This window comes from Heteronotia binoei, chromosome 9, assembly GCF_032191835.1.
Source record: "Heteronotia binoei isolate CCM8104 ecotype False Entrance Well chromosome 9, APGP_CSIRO_Hbin_v1, whole genome shotgun sequence".
Lineage (NCBI taxonomy): Eukaryota > Metazoa > Chordata > Lepidosauria > Squamata > Gekkonidae > Heteronotia > Heteronotia binoei.
In genome coordinates, this window is record NC_083231.1 from 99,799,639 (window position 1) to 99,821,921 (window position 22,283).

At 45.3% G+C, this 22,283-nt stretch overlaps 1 protein-coding gene across 2 annotated transcripts in view; it reads left to right on the top strand.

The window, feature by feature from the left end:
- The first annotated feature begins 474 nt into the window (after positions 1-474).
- SNCA (synuclein alpha) overlaps positions 475-22,283 on the top strand; it is an 86,969-nt gene continuing 65,160 nt past the window's right edge. For both annotated transcript variants that reach the window (XM_060247059.1, XM_060247058.1), the window contains exons 1-2: positions 475-608; positions 6,652-6,797. In XM_060247059.1, coding sequence (XP_060103042.1) covers positions 475-608; positions 6,652-6,797 — 280 coding nt within the window. The remainder of the gene's footprint in view (positions 609-6,651; positions 6,798-22,283) is intronic.

Sequence of the window (22,283 nt, forward strand, 5' to 3'; positions counted from 1 at the left end):
ATGGGTCCCACAAGCATAGGGGCCCCATACTAATCTGTGTATGATGCAGTACTAATAACCAAGTATTGATAGTTTGTGAATATATGAATGGATAAGCTTTTTACTTGTGCAAGTTGAGAAAATGCTGAATGTAGTCTTGTAGACCTATACAAAGATCCTGGCGTGGGACTAAATACTAAACATTTATAATATATATTTCCAGGTGACTAATCCTTTCAGCAGAAATGAAACGTAATGTTTTGAGTGGAGCTGCTGCATGGCATGTTTTTAATGTTTCAGCATTGATTTTATTGGAAGTGCCAATAAAATAAATATACATTTAATTTTATCCACCGTTTTCATTTTTATTCCTGTTACTAGTTGTCATAGGGGCCAAGTACACTGCTTTGCCCGGGGCCCATAATGCTATTAAGATGGCCATGATTCTTTTGGGGAGGGGGCTAAAAGAGAAGCCCCCTCCCTTCATGCGCTCAGATGTTCTCGGCTGAGATCATCTCTGGGGTTCTTTCCAGGTGGGCGGGGCCTGGTGGGCGTGGCCAAAGGAGGAAGGGTGGGGCGACCAGCCCATGCCTTGCGCGAGACCTTTCCCCGACCTCCCCGGGCTGCAGGTGCGGCGCGCGGAGCCTCTGTGCCCTTCTTCCGACTTGTTGCAAAAGCTCGTTCCCAGCAGGGGTGGGGGGGCGAGGGGAGCACAGGGCGGAGCCAGTCGAAGATGGCCACAGCGAGGGGGAGGCTGGGCGGCGGAGCCCCCTCCCCGGCGGAGCCAGTGGGCGCTGCCCATTTTCTCCACCTGGCAAATCAGGCGCAGGAGGGAAGGCGGCGGCAGAGCGGGCTGGCTGGGCTGGAGTTGGCCGCCGTGCGCGTGGGCGCTGGGAGAGCCGAGCGCGTCTTCCCTTCCCTTCCCTCCCTGCTGCCGCCCGGCGGGCCACTTTCTCGCTTGCCTCCGGTCCATGCCTCGCTGAACGCCAGACGTCCGGCTCCGGGCTGCCGCTTGCTTGCAGCCGTGATGTACTGACCCGACCAAGCCTTGGAAACTCTCGGGGCTTTTTTTCTGTTGTTGTTTCGCCTTTTAACCCTCCCCTCCCCCCCGCGTTCAACAGTTGCCCAGGCAAGCAGCAAAAGGGTAAGTCCGTCGCAGGGCTGCAGGTCGTGTCGGGCGAAGGAGGCAGCTCTGCGGCCCTTCTCGGCGCGGGTAAACCTCGTTGGCTTGCAGACTGGCTTCTGCTGAGGCTCGGAGAAGGTTTCCCGCGTGTTTCGGAGGCAGCGGGCCCGGGAGGGGGGGGGGAGCGCGGGCGACTTGCTTCGGAGTAAACGTGGTCAAGAATCAAATGGTTTGCTGAGGCGGAAGGGGGCACAGTCCGTTTTTCCCCTCTCCTTTCCCCGGCTGGACAGAGCGCCGAGAATCACAAGGATCGTGTTTAGTTGCACAGACGAGGGGGGGGGGGGGGGCGGGAATACGCTTTCCAAACGGGCCCGGATCAGTGTTCCCTGTAAGACTGTGGAGTCTTGTGAGCAAACCATTCTACTTTGTGAGCTTCTGGCCTTCCAGTTGTGAGCTGCTGCATAAATTAGTTGGCTCTGGGGCCACATTTCCTCGGCTGAGGCAAAAAGGTGCGAGCTGGAGGCGAAAAAACCGTCAGCTGGCTCACGCTAACTGCGCTTGGAGGGAACACCTCGTGCTGCGGGTCGTGGGGAGAAGGGAACAGGTGTCGAACACGTCGCCGCGCGCTTCTGGGCTCGGAGGAGCCTCGGGGGTGGAAGATGGGTTTCGTCTGGGCGAGCCTTTCGAGGAAAGAGGGAAGCGGCGGGAGATTGTGCTGGAGCCACAGACGGAGTCTCAGAACCCGGGAGTTGGCGGCTCTGGGAAAAGGCTGCAAAAAAGTGGGAAGTCCACAGTTGCAGGAAAGTCCGTCGCGCTCCGTACCGTATTACATGCAGCAACAGTGTGTGTGTGTGTTTGGAGGGGGGGGGCGGTTCGAGAATCACATCAATCCTGGCGGGATTTGCTGCCGAAGCTCCCATGTGCAAGAGGGGTCGCTTTCCCATGTTTCCAGACCATTGCATCTGATATCTTAATAGTCCCCTCCCCCAGACCGTGCATGCTTCAGTAGGCAGAGGAGGCGACCAGTGATCTGTCTTTCCTCCTGCCTTTGCATGAGCCACTTGCTCTTTGTGCCTGCATGCGTTAGACATACAGAGAAAACATGCTCCAGTGTATCACAGGGATCTGGCATCCTGTCAGTAGGTGGGACTGGAGAAGTCTGAGGAACTTTTAGCACATGTTCTGGAGAATTATTAGAATTAACATAGACCTTGAGCTTTGGTTTCTTGGTCACCACCGTATAAACAATTATTTGTGCAATAGTTGACGGGGGTGGGGAATCATGCTGAATAAGGGAATCAGGGTCAGTACTGTTTGCATAGACCGGCAGTGGTTGTCCAGGGTCTCTGGCAGAGGTCTTTCATGGCACCTACCGCCTGGTCCTTTTAACTGGAGATGCCGGTCCTTTTAACTGGAGAATTGAACCTGGGACCTTCTGCATGCCAAGGAGATGCTACCACTGAGCCACAGCCTCTCCCCTGAATCAACCTTTAAAGAAAGAAAAACCCAAGTTGATAGGAACATTTATCATTTTGAACTATGTGCACTGAAGCCGGCCTGCCTGGTGGTGTACTCTGAAATTTACCCCCCTCCCAAATCCCTCCTTCCTCGGCTATCAGCTCTTCTTTAATGTTTGCATGAACACTCACAATAGGGGGGCGTTTTGGAGAAAAAGCACGTAGGAGAGTGAAGATCTCTGGGAGCTGAATCCTCTTTTGAAGCACGTTTCAAGCTCCGCCCCATCACCTCACTCCATGGGAGCAGCTGGATTTTGTTTGCAGGGTGTTTAATCAGAATTCACACTCCTATTTTTAAAGAATTACTCATGCGAGCACAGTTTGGAAGGACTAGCTGCGGCACAGATGTACAGCGCTCTTGAGTTTCTTTTCTCTCGTTAAATAGAAAGAGCCTAGATAAGTAAGACAGGGTTTAAAAGATCCAAGTGGGCAGCCGCGTTGGTCTCTTAACCAACAAACTGCATGTATTTCAACCCACTGTACCTGATCCCCTCGTCTGAAGAAGTGTGCTTTTAGCACACGAAAGCTTACATTCTGAATAAAACTTAGTAGGTCTTAAATGTGCAACTTGACTTGGGGTTAAAAAGAGGAATTATCTACAAAGCGCCAACTTCTTAAAAGAACTCTCAGGAATCTTTTTGGTCCTTTTTGCAAATGAAATGGTGTGGCTTAGCAGCAGATCATCTCTTTGGCATCCAGAAGCTCCAAGGTTCAATCCCTGGCTTCTCCAGTTAAAAGGAACAGATATTGAAAGATGATGTGAAAGACATCCACCTGAGACCCCGGAGAGCTGCTGCCTGTCTGAGTAGACAATACTGAGCTTGATGGAACGAGGGTCTGACTCAGTACAAGGCAGCTTTGTGTGCCAGGCAATTGAGACTCAGGCAGTGGTTATGTTTTAAGCAATTTGAAATTCAGCCATTTTATTGGTGCGGGGGGAGCATTTCTGGGAACCTCCAAAATTAAGGCTGCACTTCTGTGCACGTAGAATTTAAGTGTCACTGAGTAGAATTGGACTACAGGCTGATCTGTCTCTGTCTTTCTCTCTTATATTAAAGGCTCAGGTTATGCAACTGACAATACAGCGGGAACCATAGAATACAATGCAGTAAAACTGGATTACAAAATTAGAAAGCAACTCAGTAAAAGCAATTTAATACTTGCAAACACTGCTGTAAAAAAACCATGATGATATGTTTTATTTATTTGGAAAAAATTATATGCTCTCTCTTCAGAGGCTGCTGAAGGTTGCTTTCAATTAAGGACATTGAAACAACAGTTTTAAAAAAACTCCGAAACAAAAAGCCATTAGAACAAACCATTTTAAAAAAAAAGAGGACTGCCTAAAATTTCACAGACATTTACTCAAAAGTGTCAGCTTTGCTGAGGTAATTGAATTCTGATGACGTGTGCAGGCACATGAAAGCTTATACCCAGAATTACACTTTGTTGGTCTTAAAGGTGCCACTGGACTGAAACTTTGTTCTGTTGCTTCAGACCAACACGGTGACCCACCTAAATTCTGAATAAACATGGATCAGGGTGGAATGTTAGTATACTGTCTGGATCTAAACCAGTGTCTTCCCCTCTTGATTTAATGGGAGAATTCATTTCCATACTACCATAGGACTGATCTACACAAACCTACTGTGCAGGAAACATAGTGTAGGTATGATATTGCACAGTATACTATCAGAGGCAATAAATGAGGTCACTGGTGCATTGTAGCCACTTGTAATGAAAGTTAGCTATCTATACTGGACTTAAAATTTCCTTAACTGAACTGAGGCTTTTGGCAAAGATTTCTATCAGGGCTTTAAATCTTGTCCTTACTGTTGTTGGGGAGCAGTTTTAAAAGACAAGGATGTACATCTCTTGATTGTACATGAGATTGTACATGAGCTGAGTTCATGATGACTCACAATGGAGGATGAGCATAGCTCATGCAGAGAAGGGCTGTGATTGAAGTGGTCATGATGAATGCCAGGATGGGTTTGAAATTCTCTCCATTACTGCAGTCAGGGGGATGTGAGTTCAGCTAGGGGTGGGGCTGTAGCTCAGTGGTAGAACCTTTGCTTTGCTTGCAGAAGGTACCAAGTTCAGTCCCCAGCTTCTGGAGTAGAATGGCCAAACTTACTTAACATAAGAGCCACATAGAACAAACATCAGATGTTTGTGAGCTGCAAGACAGGAAGAGTTGGAGGGGAGAGGTGGAAGGAAAGCAACTTTAAATGCATTCTCCAAGCTGGCCAATGTGGGGAGGGGGCTTTGAGAGCCATATAATATGTGTGAAAGCCACAGTTTCACCAGCCCTGCTCTAGAGTTAAAAGAATCAGGTTAGTAGGTGATATGAAAGATCTCTACCAGAGACCCTGGAGTGACACTGCCAGAGTGAATAATGGTGGTGGGAGGTGCCACCAAGTCACAGCTAACTTATGGTGACTCTGTAGGGTTTTCAAGGCAAGAGATGCTCAGAGGTGGTTTGCCACTGTCTCTGCATAGTGGTTATTCCTTGGTGGTCTCCCTTCCAAATACTAACCAGGGCTGACCTGCTTAGCTTCTGAGGTCTGACAAGATTGGTCCAGCCTGGACTCTCCGGGTCAGAGCAGTGTGGACAGTACTGATTCTGATAAACAGATGGACTGACTCAGTATCAGGAAGTTTCATGGGTTTCTAGTCAGGCACAAATTTATTCATTTTGATATTTGTAGTCCACTTTTACTCCCCCATGGGAAACTCAGTGCAGCCTACAACGTTGTTCTCCCCTTTACCGTTTTAGACACACAACAAATTAAGTTAGGTTAAGATGGCAAGTGTCACTCATTGAGCTCCCCTGAAGCAGTAGAGGATTCCAACCTGGATCACAGTCCAGTTGCTAGCCACTACATCACACTGGCTGGCAACTGTGGAGGTCATTAACTTAAAATGGGGGTGGATAGGTGGAAGTTACACTGAGAGGTCCTGTGGCTTTGTGGTAGAGCATCTGTTTGGCATATAGAAGGTCCCAGGTCCAATTCCCCGTTACCTCCGGTTACAGGATCTGGCAGTAGATGATGGGAAAGCCCTTTGCTTGACATCCTGGAGAGCCATTGTTAGCCTAAGTAGACAATACCGACTTTGATGGACCATGTGTCTGATTCAGCACAAGGCAGTCTGCCCTGAGTTCCTTGAAAGAAGGATAATAATAATATGCAATGGATGAGAATTGTGTGGCCTTGACAGTTGCCTTGTTATGCCAGCCAGAAGGGAATGTTGAACCTACTGAATGAATATGCATGTGTGAACTCAAAAGAAACTGGCATCATAGCACAAGCTTTTCTCTTGTGCTCTGTAATGACGGGTCAGTCCTCTTCTGTTTGAGTGGAGAGAGGATGCCAGTTTCTAAGTAGGGAGCCAAAGTGGCTTATGTTGTTCTTCTGTCCTCACTTTATCCTCACAACTGTGGTAGACTAGGCTGAGTGTATGTCATTGGCCTGAGGTCAGCCAGGCAGCTTCCATGGCACAGTCTCCCAGATCCTAGTCCAGTGTTCTGACCATTACACCACACTTGATCTCATGCTGTTGCCTTGAATGAAGTTCTCTTTCTATGTCCCAGTTGTTGTTTTCTTTGTTGTTGTTTGTTTTATGTTTTTACTTGTAGCTTGTAGGACACTTGATGATGAGATAGCTCATGTAGCGAGTAGTAGAGAATTAAAGGTTAAGAATTGTTGGGTAAAAGTATCTGGGGACAGTGATTGTGTTTTACCTTTCTCACAGGGTTACTGTGTGGACAAAATGGAGGGGAAGAGCTCTCTGCTGCTCTGAATTTTATTGAAGAAGAGCAGGATAAAAAGTATAATGTGGGTACTAGAGACAGAACCATCTAGGTACAATCCTGCTTTCTTTCCCCATCATAGATTAATCTTCCTGCCTCCTACTTAGTCACCTAGTTGAGGTCCATAGGCAGGTATGGAGAAGCATACATCCCATTCTCAGCCCCGCCTTCTCTCATGAGACCTCTAATGAATGTGTTGTCATTGCCTTTCTTTCCAGTGCTGAACATACAGACTCTTTGGCCATGGATGTGTTCATGAAAGGATTTAATAAAGCCAAAGAAGGTGTTGTGGCAGCAGCAGAGAAGACCAAGCAAGGCGTGGCAGAAGCAGCAGGGAAGACGAAAGAAGGCGTTCTCTATGTGGGTAGGTGGGCAAGAAGACCCAAGCTGAGCTTGTTTTGCTGCTCTGAGTAGCGGAGGGTAAATAGAGACAACTGTGCTGGGAAGGTAGAGCACACTCCTTATTTGTGGAATGTCCCAAGTAGAGGTGTGCATTTGATTTACCCAAATAAAAAAACTCTGAAAAAATAACTTACAGTTTCTTTTCAGCTACCAACATAGCTAAGCCTGAATAAAAGCCAATATTATTCAGCTTTTATTTGGGCACATCTTGGAGAAGGCATTTAAAGAGACCACAGTCTCTTTAAATGCCTTCTGAGTTTATTTGCCAAGTTGTGTCACGGCGACACAGCTTGGAGAAAGAATTTAAAGAGACCGCCTTCTGAGTTCACTCACCAAGGGTCTCTTTAAATGCCTTCTCCAAGTTGCAGTGGCAGCAGGACTCAGTGTGTGAACCCTGGTCCAATGTTTTTAAAACTGGGGGGCTAAAATAACAGCCCCCAGCCCCAAATACCCCTGAAATGATTCTCCACTATACCCTATGGGGACCATTGGAGACCAAAAAATTCGAGTTTCCAAAATATTTCCTGAATCTGAAGACCATTTGGGAATATCGGGAAATACTCAGAATTCAGGAATATTAGGAAATACCAATATTTTTCAGGTTCAGTATACCTGAACCTGAGAAAATACTGTGGTGGTGGTTGCTTTTTTGCACACCTCTAGTCCCATGTTCAACCCCTCGCATTTCTAGTTAAAGGAGATCAAGTAGCAGTGGTTGGAAAAGATCTTTCTAGTTTCTGCCAATCATAGATCATAATACTGAGCTAGAGAGACCAGTAGGCTGACTTGATATAAGGCCGCTTCATGTGTTTAGCTGTTTTGTATTGATCCTTCTGTTGGCAGGATGATAGAGGCTAAGCTTACCCAGAAAGAAAGCATTCACCTTGGGGTTTTTCGGTTGTCCATATGGGCTCAAAAAATGATGAGAATGTCAGTGGCAGAGTGAACATGGGCATAAACTGGGAAGCAAATTACTTCAAGTTTGAAAAACAATCAAGTTTTTTTCACTTTAGGCTACAGATAGAGAAGTGCTTTCCCACTGGGAAAAAACTGCTCAGTGTATGTAGAAAACTACCTTATCAGGTATACTGGTTTTCTACATGCGAGGTTTGTTTTCTCCTAGCATTCAGATGTGCCCCCCTCCCTACAGTTTAAAATATTGTAGTCCAGGGAAGGTACTATGATACTGCAGAATTTATAACTCAACCCTAATTAATTTATTTTGGCATGTGCTTGTACAAGGGCAGCTTTTTTCATTAGATGTATGAGGATAATTATTTTTTTAAATGCAGAAGAGTATAATTACATTGGAATATACCATGCTAAATGCAAGCTGAATTGCAAATTGAGTGCATTGAAGCAATCCCATGAGTATTTTAGCATAGCTGTACATATCCGTTAATCACTAGACATTCATGACATGCCAATTTGGCTGGATGCATTGATCCTCAAAACAACACAAATGGGAAAGGAGGCAACTATTTTTGCTTGAAATTGCTCTAGTTGTGGGGGTATGGGAATGATCGGCAGGATGCAGCTGGCATAAGTATTAAATAGAAGAAGGTGCCCCTGTGGTCCATGGTTAGACCAATGTTGTATGTTTGGGGCACAGTGCAGCCAGACCATGAAATTAGGACCGGTTTTCAAATGCATGTTCATCTACTGCATGTGCGTGAATGCAAACCATCACTGATAGTTTTATTCAGGGCTTTTTTTGGTAGAAAACCCCCAGCAGGAACTCATTTGCCTATTAAGCCACACCCCATGCCATCACCATTGTTTCCTACAGGGCTTTGTTGTAGAAAAAGCCAGGAGGAACTCATTTACATATTAGGCCACACTCACTGAAGCAGAGCCAGCTGTAACTGTGTTCCTGTACATTCCTGCGAAAAAAAAGCCCTGGTTTTATTTCTCTCTCCAAAACCTTAAAAAAAAAAATTCAATTGCTAGTTGCCATCTAGCATACATTAGTCACCTATGGAGAAATCAAATGCCATTCCTTGCTTGTTGTAGTGGTTTGGCATAAAGGTTAAGAGCGTGGACTCTAATCTGGAGTACTGGGTTTGATTTCCCATTCCTCCACATGCAACTCCTGGGTAACCTTGGGCTAGTCACAGTTCTCTCAAAGCTGTTCTCTCAAGAACAGTTTCTGTCAGAGCTCTCTCAGCCCCACCTACCTCACAGGGTGTCTGTTGTGGTAAGAGGAAGGGAAGGAGATTGTAAGCTTTTCTGATACTCGGAGTGAAGGGCAGGGTATAAATCCCTCCTCCTCTGCCATCAGGCTATCTAACTCAGTGTTGTTTCTGCAGACTTGCAGAGACTCTACAAGGAGACTTGCAGCCCATCTAGTCCAACCTCTTGCTCAGTGCAGGACCATGCAACTGCAGTTTCCCAACCAAGGGACATTCAGCCTCTGCTTCAGGACTTCCATTGAAGGATTAATCTCAGGCAAAGAAGGCTCTTTCATGCTTATGTTAACCAAACCCCAGACCTTCTGCACCCAAAGCATATTTTCTACCATGGTACCATAGTCCCTCCTCATAGTTCAAGATATATGGTATTGGATATCCTCACTAAGGAGTTATGTTCATGTGTTCCTTCAAGCCACAACTGACTTATGGTGACCCCAGCAAGGGCCTTCCAAGGCAGGTGAGAAGCAAAGGTGGTTTGTCATTGCCTTCCTCTGTAGGGTCTTCCTTGGGGGTCTCACATCCAAGCCCTGACCCTGCTTCTGAGAGCTGATGAGATTGGGCTACATGATGCCACCTTCCTTCCCACAAGTGATTGCAGTACTTTATTTTTACAAAAGCTACTGTGGCTTAAACATTCCTTAAAAACCTATTATTTCTAACCTAGAGCTCCTGTATTGCATTTCAAATGCACAGGCAGGATCCTCCACCACATACCATTTTTCTGATCTTACTCTTGGCCTTCAGTAGAGACTCAGATCGTGTTGTCCCTCTGCAGAGAAGGGCTGCAGATTTCTCACTGAGAGATGGACATGAGTCACCCAGGCCAGTGGTTGCCCCAAATAGCTCATCTGAGTGCCAGTGTTACAGATGTTGTGTCTGCCTCCTTGCTGCCTCTGTGCTGTAAGTGCTTGACTTTTTGCCTGAGGGCTCAGCTATTTGATCCAGTTTCTTCCATGTTTATTTAATTTTTTTTTCTTTTGCAAATTTAGCTGCCCTGAATTTACCAAAACCTGCAATCCCTCCCATCAGAAGTAAAAAGCAATTCACTTTCTGGTGAAAGAATAGCTGATGAGGAAATTATTGTTGTTTCCCTTTATCATATGCCACTCTTCTCCCTAATAAAACAATCCCCACCACCCGAATTTGCAAAAGGAGAGAACATTATTGACATTGTAAGGTGTACTTGAGTCCTGAGTGAGACCCAGTGGTTCTTGTCAGGCTTCTTTGGTTTCCCAAAGCTCGTAAACCAGGTTAGACAAAGAAGCAACAGATGACAATGTTGATAAGTTACTGTGTCAAGTGCCCTAGTCATCTTGCTGCCCTATAGTTCAACCAGGCCATGACAAAGAGGTTTCTCAAGTTCAGTGGACATTTCCTCTGAAGAAGCTGGAATCCAGAATGACCCCTAGCATCTTCTGGAGCAGATGTGCTCTCTTACTTCAGCACAGACAGTGAACAAGGATCTGAAATAGGGGGTTGTGCATGACAGTGGTGTCTTCTCAGTATCTCCTTCCAGCTGTTTCACAGCTAGTAAAAACATCTGGTGCAATATACGATCTACAATGAACAATATGGCCCATGTTGCCTCTGATGTCAAGAAAGCCAGATCTAACTTCAAAAAGCTGGTTTAGATAATGGCTTGGATCTTATACTTTTCTTCCACTTGTGCCATGTGATCCTCTGTTATTGGACTTGGTCCTCTGGCAGTAGATGCTTTCTGCTTATACATGAAACAGAATTCTGTATGCAAAGAAAGCTCCTAGCTCCAACAGATAATGCCTCTGCGATAGAGAACCATGCTTGTTGAGAAGAAGAAAAATATACTGTTCAAGCCATAGTCTCCAAGAATGACTGCACCTCTGAGACCACTTCTTCAAGTTGGGTCTGTTCTACACCTGGATAGTCAGTTCTTCCTTGGAATCCGTAGTCTATTATGAATCTACAAACCATGAACACACATTCCAAGCCAAACAGCAGGTTCTCCTTTCTTCCAGTCCTTGGACTTATGAGGATGATAGGTGTGGTTTAATGATGCATATCTTTGGTGGTGGAATATGCCATCAAGTCACAGCCAACTTAGGGCAACCCCTTATGGGCTTACAGAGCAAGAGATGAACAGAGGTGGTTTGCCATTGCCTGCCTGTGTGTAGCAACCCTGGGCTTCCTTGGTGGTCTCCCATCCAAGTACTAACCAGTGCCAACCCTATTTGGCTTCCAAGAGCTAACAAGATCAGGCTAACCTGGGCCATCCAGGTCAGGGCATAACTCTACATCTAGAATTACAAAGGAATCTTGTCACTTTAAAAACTACCAAATGTATTACAGTGTAAACCTTCATGAGCCAGAACCCACTTGACCATGAAAGGACCTGCATGGAATAAAGGGGAGCATTCATTTGGCAAAGAGCTTGATACCCAGGGCTACCAACAGTGGAAGAGTAGCAATGGGAACAGGGGAGGGGCTGTCCTGTTTGCTGTCCAAGGTGCTGATCAGATGGCTACATGCTTTCTTTAAGAATATATGGTATGTCTCTCCTTAGGCTGTGCAGTTATGTATATTGCAATGCATTTTGCACTCTGAGCACATTTGGGTATGATGCCCCTGTGGAATTAATCTATAATTGTAGTGATCAAGTGAAAGACAGGTAGCCAGGTGAAATGTCTCCTACTGTGATGGGTACCTTATACATAAGGAGGAGGTTAAGAACATAAGAGAAGCCATGTTGGATCAGGCCAATGGCCCATCCAGTCCAACACTCTGTGTCACACAGTGGCCAAAAAAAATTATCTATCTGTCTCTCTCTCTCTCTCTCTCTCTCTTATCTCTCTCTCTACACACACTGTGGCTAATAGCCACTGATGGACCTCTGCTCCATATTTTTATCCAATCCCCTCTTGAAGCTGGCTATGCTTGTAGCCGCCACCACCTCCTGTGGCAGTGAATTCCACATGTTAATCACCCTTTGGGTGAAGAAGTACTTCCTTTTATCCGTTTTATCCATTCATATATATATTCCCAGGCTTCCAAAGATGTGAATTGCATCTGTGTTTGTTTGGTGTTGGAAATGAGATTATCCAGTGGGCAGGCTTTTTCCTCTGCAGTGTCTGCAAACATGGCACTTACTCTTTTTTAATCCCCCTACTCTGAAAGCTAGCCATTTCTTTATGTCAGAGAAGCTACAGGGAGTCCTCAAAGGGGACTATCATGAGAACACCATTCAAGGGGAAGATAGACTTTTTTCTGTTTCTTAAGAGCTCAGTCTCTAGAAGGTAGGCTTTACAGCTTCTCCACATTGCCACCTGTACTTAACAGTGCAATCCTAAGCAGAGTTGCTCCTTTCTAATTTAATGAAATTAGTGCATGTAGAAAGGTGTAACTGTGCTTAGAGCTGCACTGTTCATCTTGAGACTGTTGCCTGTTAACTAAATGGCAGTGTCTGAGAGGGAAGCCATTCCCTCTAATGGCTAAATGGAACCTCCTTATAGAGTCAGGGTACCTCTGAACACCAATGGCTGGTGGAGGGAACTGTGCGGGGGGGGGGGTGGAAAATGCTGTCAAGCAACTTATGGTGTCTCTGTAGGGTTTTCAAGGCAAGAGACAAACAGGTGACTTGCCACTGCCTGCCTCTGCATAGCAACCCTGGACTTTCTTGGCAGTCTCCCACCCAAATACTAACAAGGACTGATGCTGCTTAGCTTCTAAGAGCTGATAAGACCAGGCTAGCCTGGGCCATCCAGGTCAGGTCAAGGCAGAGGAAAGAGTCTCTCTGTTTTAACCATCATTAAGTCGCTTCGAACTTATGGCGACCCTATGGATTAATGACCTCCAAAACTACTTCTCATTAACTTCTTCTCATCATCCCAGCCCTGCTCAGGTCTTGCAAAATGAAGGCAATGGAGTCTTTGATTGAGCCAGTCCACTTCATGAGCTTTTGCCTGTTTAAGAACATAAGAGAAACCATGTTGGATCAGGCCAATGGCCCATCCAGTCCAACATTCTGTGTTACACAGTGGCCAAAAAAATTACACACAGACACACACACACACTGTGGCTAATAGCCACTGATGGACCTCTGCTCCATATTTTTATCTAACCCCCTCTTGAAGCTGGCTATGTTTGTAGCTGTCACCACCTCCTGTGGCAGTGAATTCCACATGTGGATCACCCTTTGGGTGAAGAAGTACTTCCTTTTATCCATTTTTACTTGACTGCTCAGGAATTTCATCAAATGCCCACAAGTTCTTATATTGTGAGAAAGGAAGGAAAGTACTTCTTTCTCTACTTTCTCCATCCCATGAATAATCTTGTAAATCTCTTATCATGTCACCCCGCAGTCGCTGTTTCTCCAAGCTAAAGAAACCCAAGCGTTTCAACCTATTTTCATAGGGAAAGTGTTCCAACCCTTAAACCATTCTAGTTGCCCTTTTCTGCACTTTTTCCAATGCTATAATGTCCTTGTTGAGGTGCGGTGACCAGAATTGTACACAGTATTCCAAATGAGACCGCACCATCGATTTATACAGGGGCATTATGATACTGGCTGATTTGTTTTCAATTCCCTTCCTAATAATTCCCAGCATGGCGTTGGCCTTTTTTATTGCAGTCGCACACTATCTTGACATTTTCAATGAGTTATCTTCCACGACCCCAAGATTTCTATCTTGGTCAGTCTCTGCCAGTTCATACCCCATCAACTTGTATTTGTAGCTGGGATTTTTGTCCCCATGTGCATTACTTTGCACTTGGCCACATTGAACCTCATCTGCCACATTGACGCCCACTTACCCAGCCTCAACAGATCCCTTTGGAGTGCCTCACAATCCTCTCTGGTTCTCACCACCCTGAACTCTTTAATGTTATCTGCAAACTTGGCCACTTCACTGCTTACTCCCAACTCCAAATCATTTATGAACAAGTTAAAGAGCATGGGACCCAGTACTGAGCCCTGCGGCACCCCACTGCTTACCGTCCTCCACTGCGAAGATTGCCCATTTATACTCGCGCTCTGCTTCCTATTAATTAGCCAGTTTTTGATCCACAAGAGGACCTGTCCTTTTACTCCATGACTCGAGCTTACTAAGGAGCCTTTGATGAGGAACTTTATCAGAAGCTTTCTGGAAGTCAAGGTAAACAACAAGTATTGGGTCTCCTTTGTCCACATGTTTGTTCACCCCCTCAAAGAAATGTAACAGGTTAGTGAGGCAAGATCTTCCCTTACAGGAAGGCCCCACTGCCTTCCTGGCTGGTTTTCTGCTTCTAATATATTTGAAGAAATTTTTGTTGTTGGTCTTTATGTTTTTTGCAATATGCTCCTCATAGTCCCTTTTTGCCTGCCTGATCACAGTCTTGCATTTGATTTGCCACAGCCTATGTTCCCTTTTATTAAACTCACTTGGACTAGCTTTCCACCGCTTAAAGCAATCCTTCTTACCTTTTACAGCCTCCGTAACTTTGTTAACCATGCAGGCCTTTTCTTATATCTGTTTGTGCCTTTCCTGACTTGTGGTATATATTTTATCTGAGCTTCTAAGATTGTAGTTTAAATAGCCTCCAAGCTTTCCCAAGGGTTTTGACTGCATTTACCTTTCCTTTCAGTTTCCTTTTCACATGCCTCTTCATCTCAGAGATTTTACCCCTTTTAAAGTTAAAAGTGGTTGTGCTGGTGTTTTGGGGCAACTCCCTATTTATACAAATGGTGAAATCAATAACGTTATGGTCACTGCTCCCAAGCAGTGCAATCCCTTTTACATCTCTCACCAGGTCTTGGGCATTACTTTGGACCAAATCAAGGATCACCCCACCCCTGGTAGGTTTTGTGACCATCTGCTCCATAGGACAGTCATTGAGAGCATCTAGAAACTCAATCTCTTTCTCTTGACCAAAACACATATTGACCCAATCAATCTGTGGGTAGTTAAAATCACCTATTATGACACAATTTTTATGTTTAGTCACTATCTTTAATCGTTCCATCATATTATAATCATCCTCTATATTTTGATTTGGTGGCTATAGCAAACTCCCATAGTTAAATTTTCTTTTGGGCCCTCTGTTTCAACCCAAAGCATTTCTAAAAGGGAATCTAATTCTCTGACCTCAGTCTTACTGGACTATATACCCTCTCTGACATACAGAGCCACCCCACCTCCAACCCTTCCCTCCCTATCCTTTCAATATAACTTATATCCAGGAATCACCATGTCCCACTGATTTTCCTCATTCCACCAAGTTTCTGAAATTCCCACAATGTCTATGTTTTCCCCCAACACTAAACATTCCAACTCCCCAATTTTACTTTGAACACTTCTAGCAGTTGTATACAAACATCTATAATTTCCCAGGCAAGTTAGGCCCGCAACCTTCCTCCTGCTGCCTCAAGACTTTGGCATACAGTCCATACTGTTTGTCACCATCTCAGTGGACAACTCTGATCCATTACCCGATAGAAAAGTAACAGCTATCCCTTGATCTCTTTCAGATGAGTCCTCTGAACCAGAGACATTTCATCTCCTGTCGGTTTTCCCCCAAGATTTAGTTTAAAAACTGCTCTGCCACCTTTTTGATTTTAAACGCCAGCAGCCTGGTTCCTTCTGGGGACAAGTGGAGACCATCTCTTTTGTACTGTTCTCACTTTTTCCAGAAAGCATTCCAGTGTCTAACAAACTTAAGCCCTTCCTCCCTATACCATCATCTCATCCACACATTGAGACTTCTGATTTGTGCCTGTCCCTCCAGCCCTGCACGTGGAACAGGTAGCACTTCTGAGAAGGCTACCTTGGAGGTCCCGGCCTTAAGTTTCCTGCCTAGCAGTCTAAATTTTTCCTCCAGGACCTCACAACTGCATTTCCCCACATCATTGGTGCCAACATGCACCATGCCCACTGGCTCCTCCCCAGCACTGTCTTATCAGCCTATCTACAACACACGTAATATCCGCAACCTTCGCACCAGGCAGGCAAGTCACCATACGGTCAATAAATGGTTTTGCCACCCAGCTGTCTACTTGCCTAAGGATCGAATCACCAACTACCAAGACCCCCCTTCCCGCCCTGCCCAGGGATGGTTCCTTGGCATGAAAGGATTCCCGCTCACCAACTGAAGAAGAGGTCCCTTCTGAGGGCACATTCCCCTTATCCACAGCCCGGTGCCCTGTTCCCTCTTGACCCTCATGCTCCCTGGCAGCAACGGGGCTGCCATGTTCAGAGTGGGGCTCATCTAACGCATCCCCGAGAGTCTTCTCCGAGTGCCTGTCTCTGCTTCTCCAGGTCCACCACCTTGGCCTCAAGGGTACGAACTTGTTCCCTGAGGACCAGGAGCTCCTTGCATCAAGCACACACCCAAGACTTCTGTCCTGTGGACAGACAGTCATACATGTGACACTCAGTGCAAAACACTGGAGAGCCCCCACCTCCCTGCTGACGTTCTACCTTCACGATAGCTTTTTAAAATATACAGTCCCCCTTTAAATCCTGTTGTGTTTATGTGGATCTCTTTCTGGAGGGTCTACTTACCTTATTGGGAACCCAAGGAAAATAAGGATCCGGGTTTCTGGTCCTTCCAGGACTTCTTACATAGCCCCCAGGCCAAGAGCCCTTTAGCTCTCTCCAAAAGCTCACGCCTCTGGCAAGGTGCAGCTTAATAATGCAAAGAGGGTGGGGCCTCAGTCTGCCCCAGGAAGACGGCCACTCCCAGTCAATCAGCGACAATCACCTACAGCCCACTCAAACCAAACAAACAGCAGTTCCCCAGCAACCACAAACTCAGAATTTTCAGCAATCACACAAACTCAGAAATTCTCAGCAATTTCCCCAGCTGTTTAGAAAGCCAATCCTTACCCTTATAGCCTTCTTATCCACTCTCTCTCAGAGCTCTCTGAAATGCTAGACTAGGATGCTAGACTAGACTAGACTAGCTTCCTTTCTGGCCTAATATAGGCAGCCTCCTCATCTGCATAGCCCTGCCTTGGACTCCCTTTCTTTGAGATGATAGAGATTGGTCCTCTAGTGTGACAGAACTGTTATCTAACAAAATTCTTCTTAGCTAGAGATGATTCAGGTGGGATTCTCATTGGTGCAAAGAATTGGGGCAGCTGGTTCCTCTCCCTCTCCCCCAGCCGTGATTGTGTGAGTCATACGTCTTGACTCGTATGAGGCAGTTTTCCCATAGATGTTCTGCTTTAGAACCTGTATTCCCTGAGTTTCATCATCTCCATTTTTTATGCCCGCCATATGGTATGCCAGCCCTTGCAAAGAAACAGAGTCATATAATTGCTTTGCCTTAAGGAAAAGCTTTTGCTTCTCCTTAGTGTTCAGGAGGGGATTGCAGGAGTGGACAGCTCCCCTTATGGGCTCCAATTAAAATGCAATGCACGTTTTGCTCGGCTCTGTGAAAAGAGCTTCATGCAGGGTCCTCCCACCTGGTGATTTGCAAATGGATCCTTTTTTCCTCTCCCTCACTCTTCCTTGGTAATTTGTTTTCTTTCCTTTAATAGGGCTGCATCACAATGTTCAAATCGGGAAGATGTTAATCGGGATGCATGCCAGCAAGTCAGGTGTGGGAAATCTGAAATAGTGATAGGTTTAAGAACATAAGAAGAGCCCTTCTGGATTAGACCAGTGGTCCATCTAGTCCAGCATCTTGTCTTACACAGTGGCCAACTGGTTCTTCCAGAGGACCAACAACAGGGCAGAGAGGCCAAGGCTTTCCCCTGATGTTGCCTCCTGACTCTAGGATTCAGCAGTTTAGGGCCTCTGAATGTGGATGTTCCCCTCAGTCACCATGGCTAGTAGCCATTGTTAGACTTATCCTCCATGAATCTACCTAATCCCCTTTTATAGCTGCTTGTTCCTGTGGCCATCACTGCTGCCCATCAGCTTTTATGGATGCTCTCAAGTTCTAATAATTTGGGAGAGAAAGTTCTCTTTGTCAGCTCTCTCCATCCCATACATAATACTATAAACCTGTGTTCTGTCTTTCCTTAGTTGTCTCTTTTCTAAACTGAAAAGTCTCAGACTCTTCAGCCTTTCCTCATAGGGAAGGTGTTCCAGTGGCATATACATTTTAAAATAGGACTTTCCCCCCAAAAGGATTACTTTTTCTGCTTTATTTCATTTCACATACATTGACTCTACTACTCTGCTGTCTCTTCCATACAAGAGCTGCCATGAGCCTGCTTTGGCAGGGAAGGCTGGATATAAATCAAATAAACTAAACCAAGATTAGAAAGTTTTGATATTAGAATCAGTCCAGCAAAGTGCCATGCAGAGCACAGGCGTAATTTTAAAGCATATTAACCATTCCATTGACTTTCAGGTCTATGACAGCTTCTTCCTTTCCTTTGATGAATTCTCTGATGTTCATTTGTATTTCATCTTGGCTGGTCCTTGTTCTTCTGTTAATTTCAGTTGTCATTATTCTGATTCATTGCAAGCCTTTAATGGGAAAAAATGGCAGAGTTTATTTACAGATTTTCCATCCATGATGCACGGTATAATTCTGGCTTGTAAATGTTCATCCCATTGTTAATGCCAAAGTTTCATGAGGCAAAAACTGTTTAGGGCTGAATTGTGATGTGCTGAACTCATCTGTTGGCTCCTTCTTACATACCCGCAACATACCTGTGTCCCAGACTTGGATTTTCTTTGTAATCACAGTTCTGGAAACCCAAAATAGTAAATGCAGCTGGAGAGGGGGATTTGGAGGGGAAGCAATAGGCACTTAAAGATTGAATTACTTCCTATCCTTATCAGATACAATTCCCCCCTCCCCAAGCCTCCCAGGATTCTTTGCATGGCTGAAGAATCTAGCAGGATTTCTTGACAAGCGGTTGCAATGCAATAGTTGTCCTACAGATGCTGATACGTGGAGCATTTTGAAAATCTGCTACTCAAGTTGGGGGTCCTATAAGAAATTGTAGAAGAGCAAAGGGGGAAGTTTAGCTATCCTCCTCCCTCCAGGAGTCTAAGGTCTGGATCAGCCCATTCTCCTTTTTTCCCCCTTTAACAGACTATCAGCTGCTCTTAACACTCTGTGCCTCCTGAAGCATGTTCTGTTCTCAGCTCAAGGTTTTTCCCTTATGGTTAATAAGTCATATTTTTTCTGCCTACCTAGGGAGTCCTCCAAGCAAGAAGAATACTGTACTTTGTCTGGTTTGGGTGCTTTTGAGATTGTCATGGACCACTCTAGTCACCATGAAATGCAGTGATTATTAGTTATGGCTTAAGTGAGATCTTGTTATACATTGTTTCCCCAAGATTCAGTAAATAATCTCTGAGACAGGCAGAAGTATACCCAGACTCATTTTGATCCCTAGAAACACAATATGAGCAAGTGCACAGTTTGGTGATCCAAGCATGCCAGGTTTATGAAAACCGGCTGTTTATTTTTTTTAAGTACCTGGTCCAGGTATTTTGAAGTTGATATTCCAAGTATGGAATCCTTATAGAGGAATTTCTCTTATCTGTGAGGATGAGAGATGTGTGTGCCCTGAACCATTTCAAATACCCTTCAGTTGGAGAACAAGCCAGTGCCTAGGCAGAAGATTCTGACATGGTTTTGTAAAAGCCCTTCATTCGTGGGGGCAAACTAGTCTTGAACTTACCAGGAAAGTTCACAGAGGTCTGCTAGTGGTTTAGAACAAGCAAAGCCTATTGGCCACAGTGGTGTTGGCGGCACTGCAGAAACTGTTTGTTTCAGACTTGGGCTATGGCAGTGTTGACAATGGCCTTAGACTTGCCAGTGGAACATATGAAGCTGCCTTATACTGAATCAGACCTTTGGTCCATCAAAGTCAGTATTGTCTTCTCAGACTGGCAGCGGCTCTCCAGGGTCTCAAGCTGAGTTTTTTCACACCTATTTGCCTGGACCCTTTTTTTGGAGATGCCAGGGATTGAACCTGGGACCTTCTGCTTCCCAAGCAGATGCTCTACCACTGAGCCACAGTCCCTCCCCTCTGAGCCACAGTCCCTCATCACTGAGCCACAGTCCCTCATCACTTCTGCCTGGGTCCAAGCCAAGCAGTCTCTGAAGCACAGGGGTCACTTGACTCAGCTTGCTCCAGAGCTGTTCCAGCATTCCAGCTCGCCTCCCCCTCTTCATATGATGTTTTGTTGCAGGTAGACTGAATAGTTAGTGTTGCTGGTATTAGTTCTAGGCTGACCTGGATAGCCCAGGTTAGCCCGATCTCTTGAAATTTCAGAAACTCGGCAGGGTTGTCCATGGTCAGTATTTGGATGGGAGACCACCAAGGAAGTTGCTATGCAGAGGAAGACCACCTCTGAATGTTTCTTGCCTTGAAAACCATATGGGGTTGCATCAGTCAGCTGTGACTTAACCGCTGAGGAAAAGGGTAGGCATCCACCACAACACATGAAACCATCCAAAGGTATCATATAATTTTCACTATCTTCAAAGCAGATGGGTATGTGTCAGCATTTCACCAATGAAAATGTACATATAGCAAGGGTCATTTCCCAAGCCCCTGTTGTACCTTATACATTGCCAATGATTATACCCTTTATTTAAACTGTCAATGGCCTGCTCGCCACAATTTTTTGAAGACAAACTCAGCCATGTGTGAAATACTAAGAAATATAATTATCCTATATCTAAAAATGGGAGCTGGGATCTCATCACATCTCAGAAGCTAAACAGGGTCAACTCTGGCTAGAATTTGGATGGGAGACCTCCAAGGAATACTAAGGTTGTGACGCAGATGCAGGCAAGGGCAAACTGCCTCTGAACATCTCTTGTCTTGAGAAACCCTGGACTTGATGACCAAATAAAGAGAGTTCAAAATAGCAGCCTTAGGCTGGGCTCATCAGAGTTTGGGAGCTAAGCAGGGTTGGCCGTGATGAGAGACCACCATGAAAGTCCAGGGTCACTGCACAGAAGCAAGCAATGGCAAACCACTTCTGAATGTCTCTTGCCTGGAATGCCCCATGGATGGGGTCACCATGACTTGATTGTGACTTGATGGCACATTCTTTAAATTTAGTTCAAAATATACCTCAGCAGCTGTGGGGTGCAAGATAGGAGGGTGTGCCCTGTACCCTGCTTTTGGTTCATGCACACGCATTCGTTTATATCCATCTGCATCACTATAAAGAGGCACTACCATGGGCAGGCTTGCTTAATTCTGGAAAATGACTGGCAATTTTTGCTAATAGCTTTTTCAAAGCATTCTAAACATAAAATCAATAGGTTGGATCCAACCAGTTTCTCCACTTCTGGAAAGGGTGGGCCGCAGCTGATCACCCAAAAGGATTGTGGGTCTTCCATTGGCAAATGCTGTGGAGGAGGCTGTAATAAGGAGGGGAACTGGCTGAAATAGAGCAAACAAGTTGGCTGGATCTAACATGGGAATTTTCCCAGAGAGAGGGGCCAGAAAAACAGAGACTGTGAAGTGTGAGATACAATCTCCCTTCCAGCTCATGCGTAAGCATATAGCTCTTCCTGTTTTACAGCCATGGGTTAGGTTTTTGTCTCTGCAATACCTCATTTCTTCTGCCCCCACTCAGAAATCAAAGTCTGGCTCTGACGAAGAAATACAGCATTTCCTCTGCTCTGTGCTGTGATTGTTGGCCATTTCCTTAATTGGCAGGCAGAGAGCCAATTATCTCAAGCAGAAGGATGGGCATCTTTAATGGGCAGGCCCTACCGTATGGCTCTGTAAGGAGGATGAAGTCATCTTACATGACAAAGGCAGAGCATCCTGGCCTCTTCCCCCCCACACTTGTAATAATCCATTTTGATTTCTGCTCTTTTCCCTGGTAACTAGGAATTTTCAAGTGTGTCCAAATATAATAGCAATGATGGTTCCATCTTCAAAGGCTGAGAGATGGGCAAAGCAAACACATTAGCCCTGGGTAGAGGTTATCATTTTGTCACGCATGCTTTTCCGCAAGTTGCCTTGGGGGTGTGTGGACTGAGGTGTTTCATGCAGTTGGTATTTCCCCCCAAAGCATAGTAAGATCCCAATAAGCAAGGGCCAGCCTTAAATGTGATATTTCCAAACCCCTTCTTTTACTCTGAGACTAGAAATGCCAGCCTTAAATTCTGATTTCTTTATAGATATGCACACCTGATGCAACTATTTTACATTACCCCAGCATTAACAGAAAAACATATAAGCTCCATTGCTTGCAATCACCTAAAAAATCACTTGAACCTCCAAACCAGCTCAAAAAGGAGCACAAATATGAAGGGGTCTTGTGCTGACATAGATCCTATGCCTGTCTAGGCTAGTATTCTTTAAT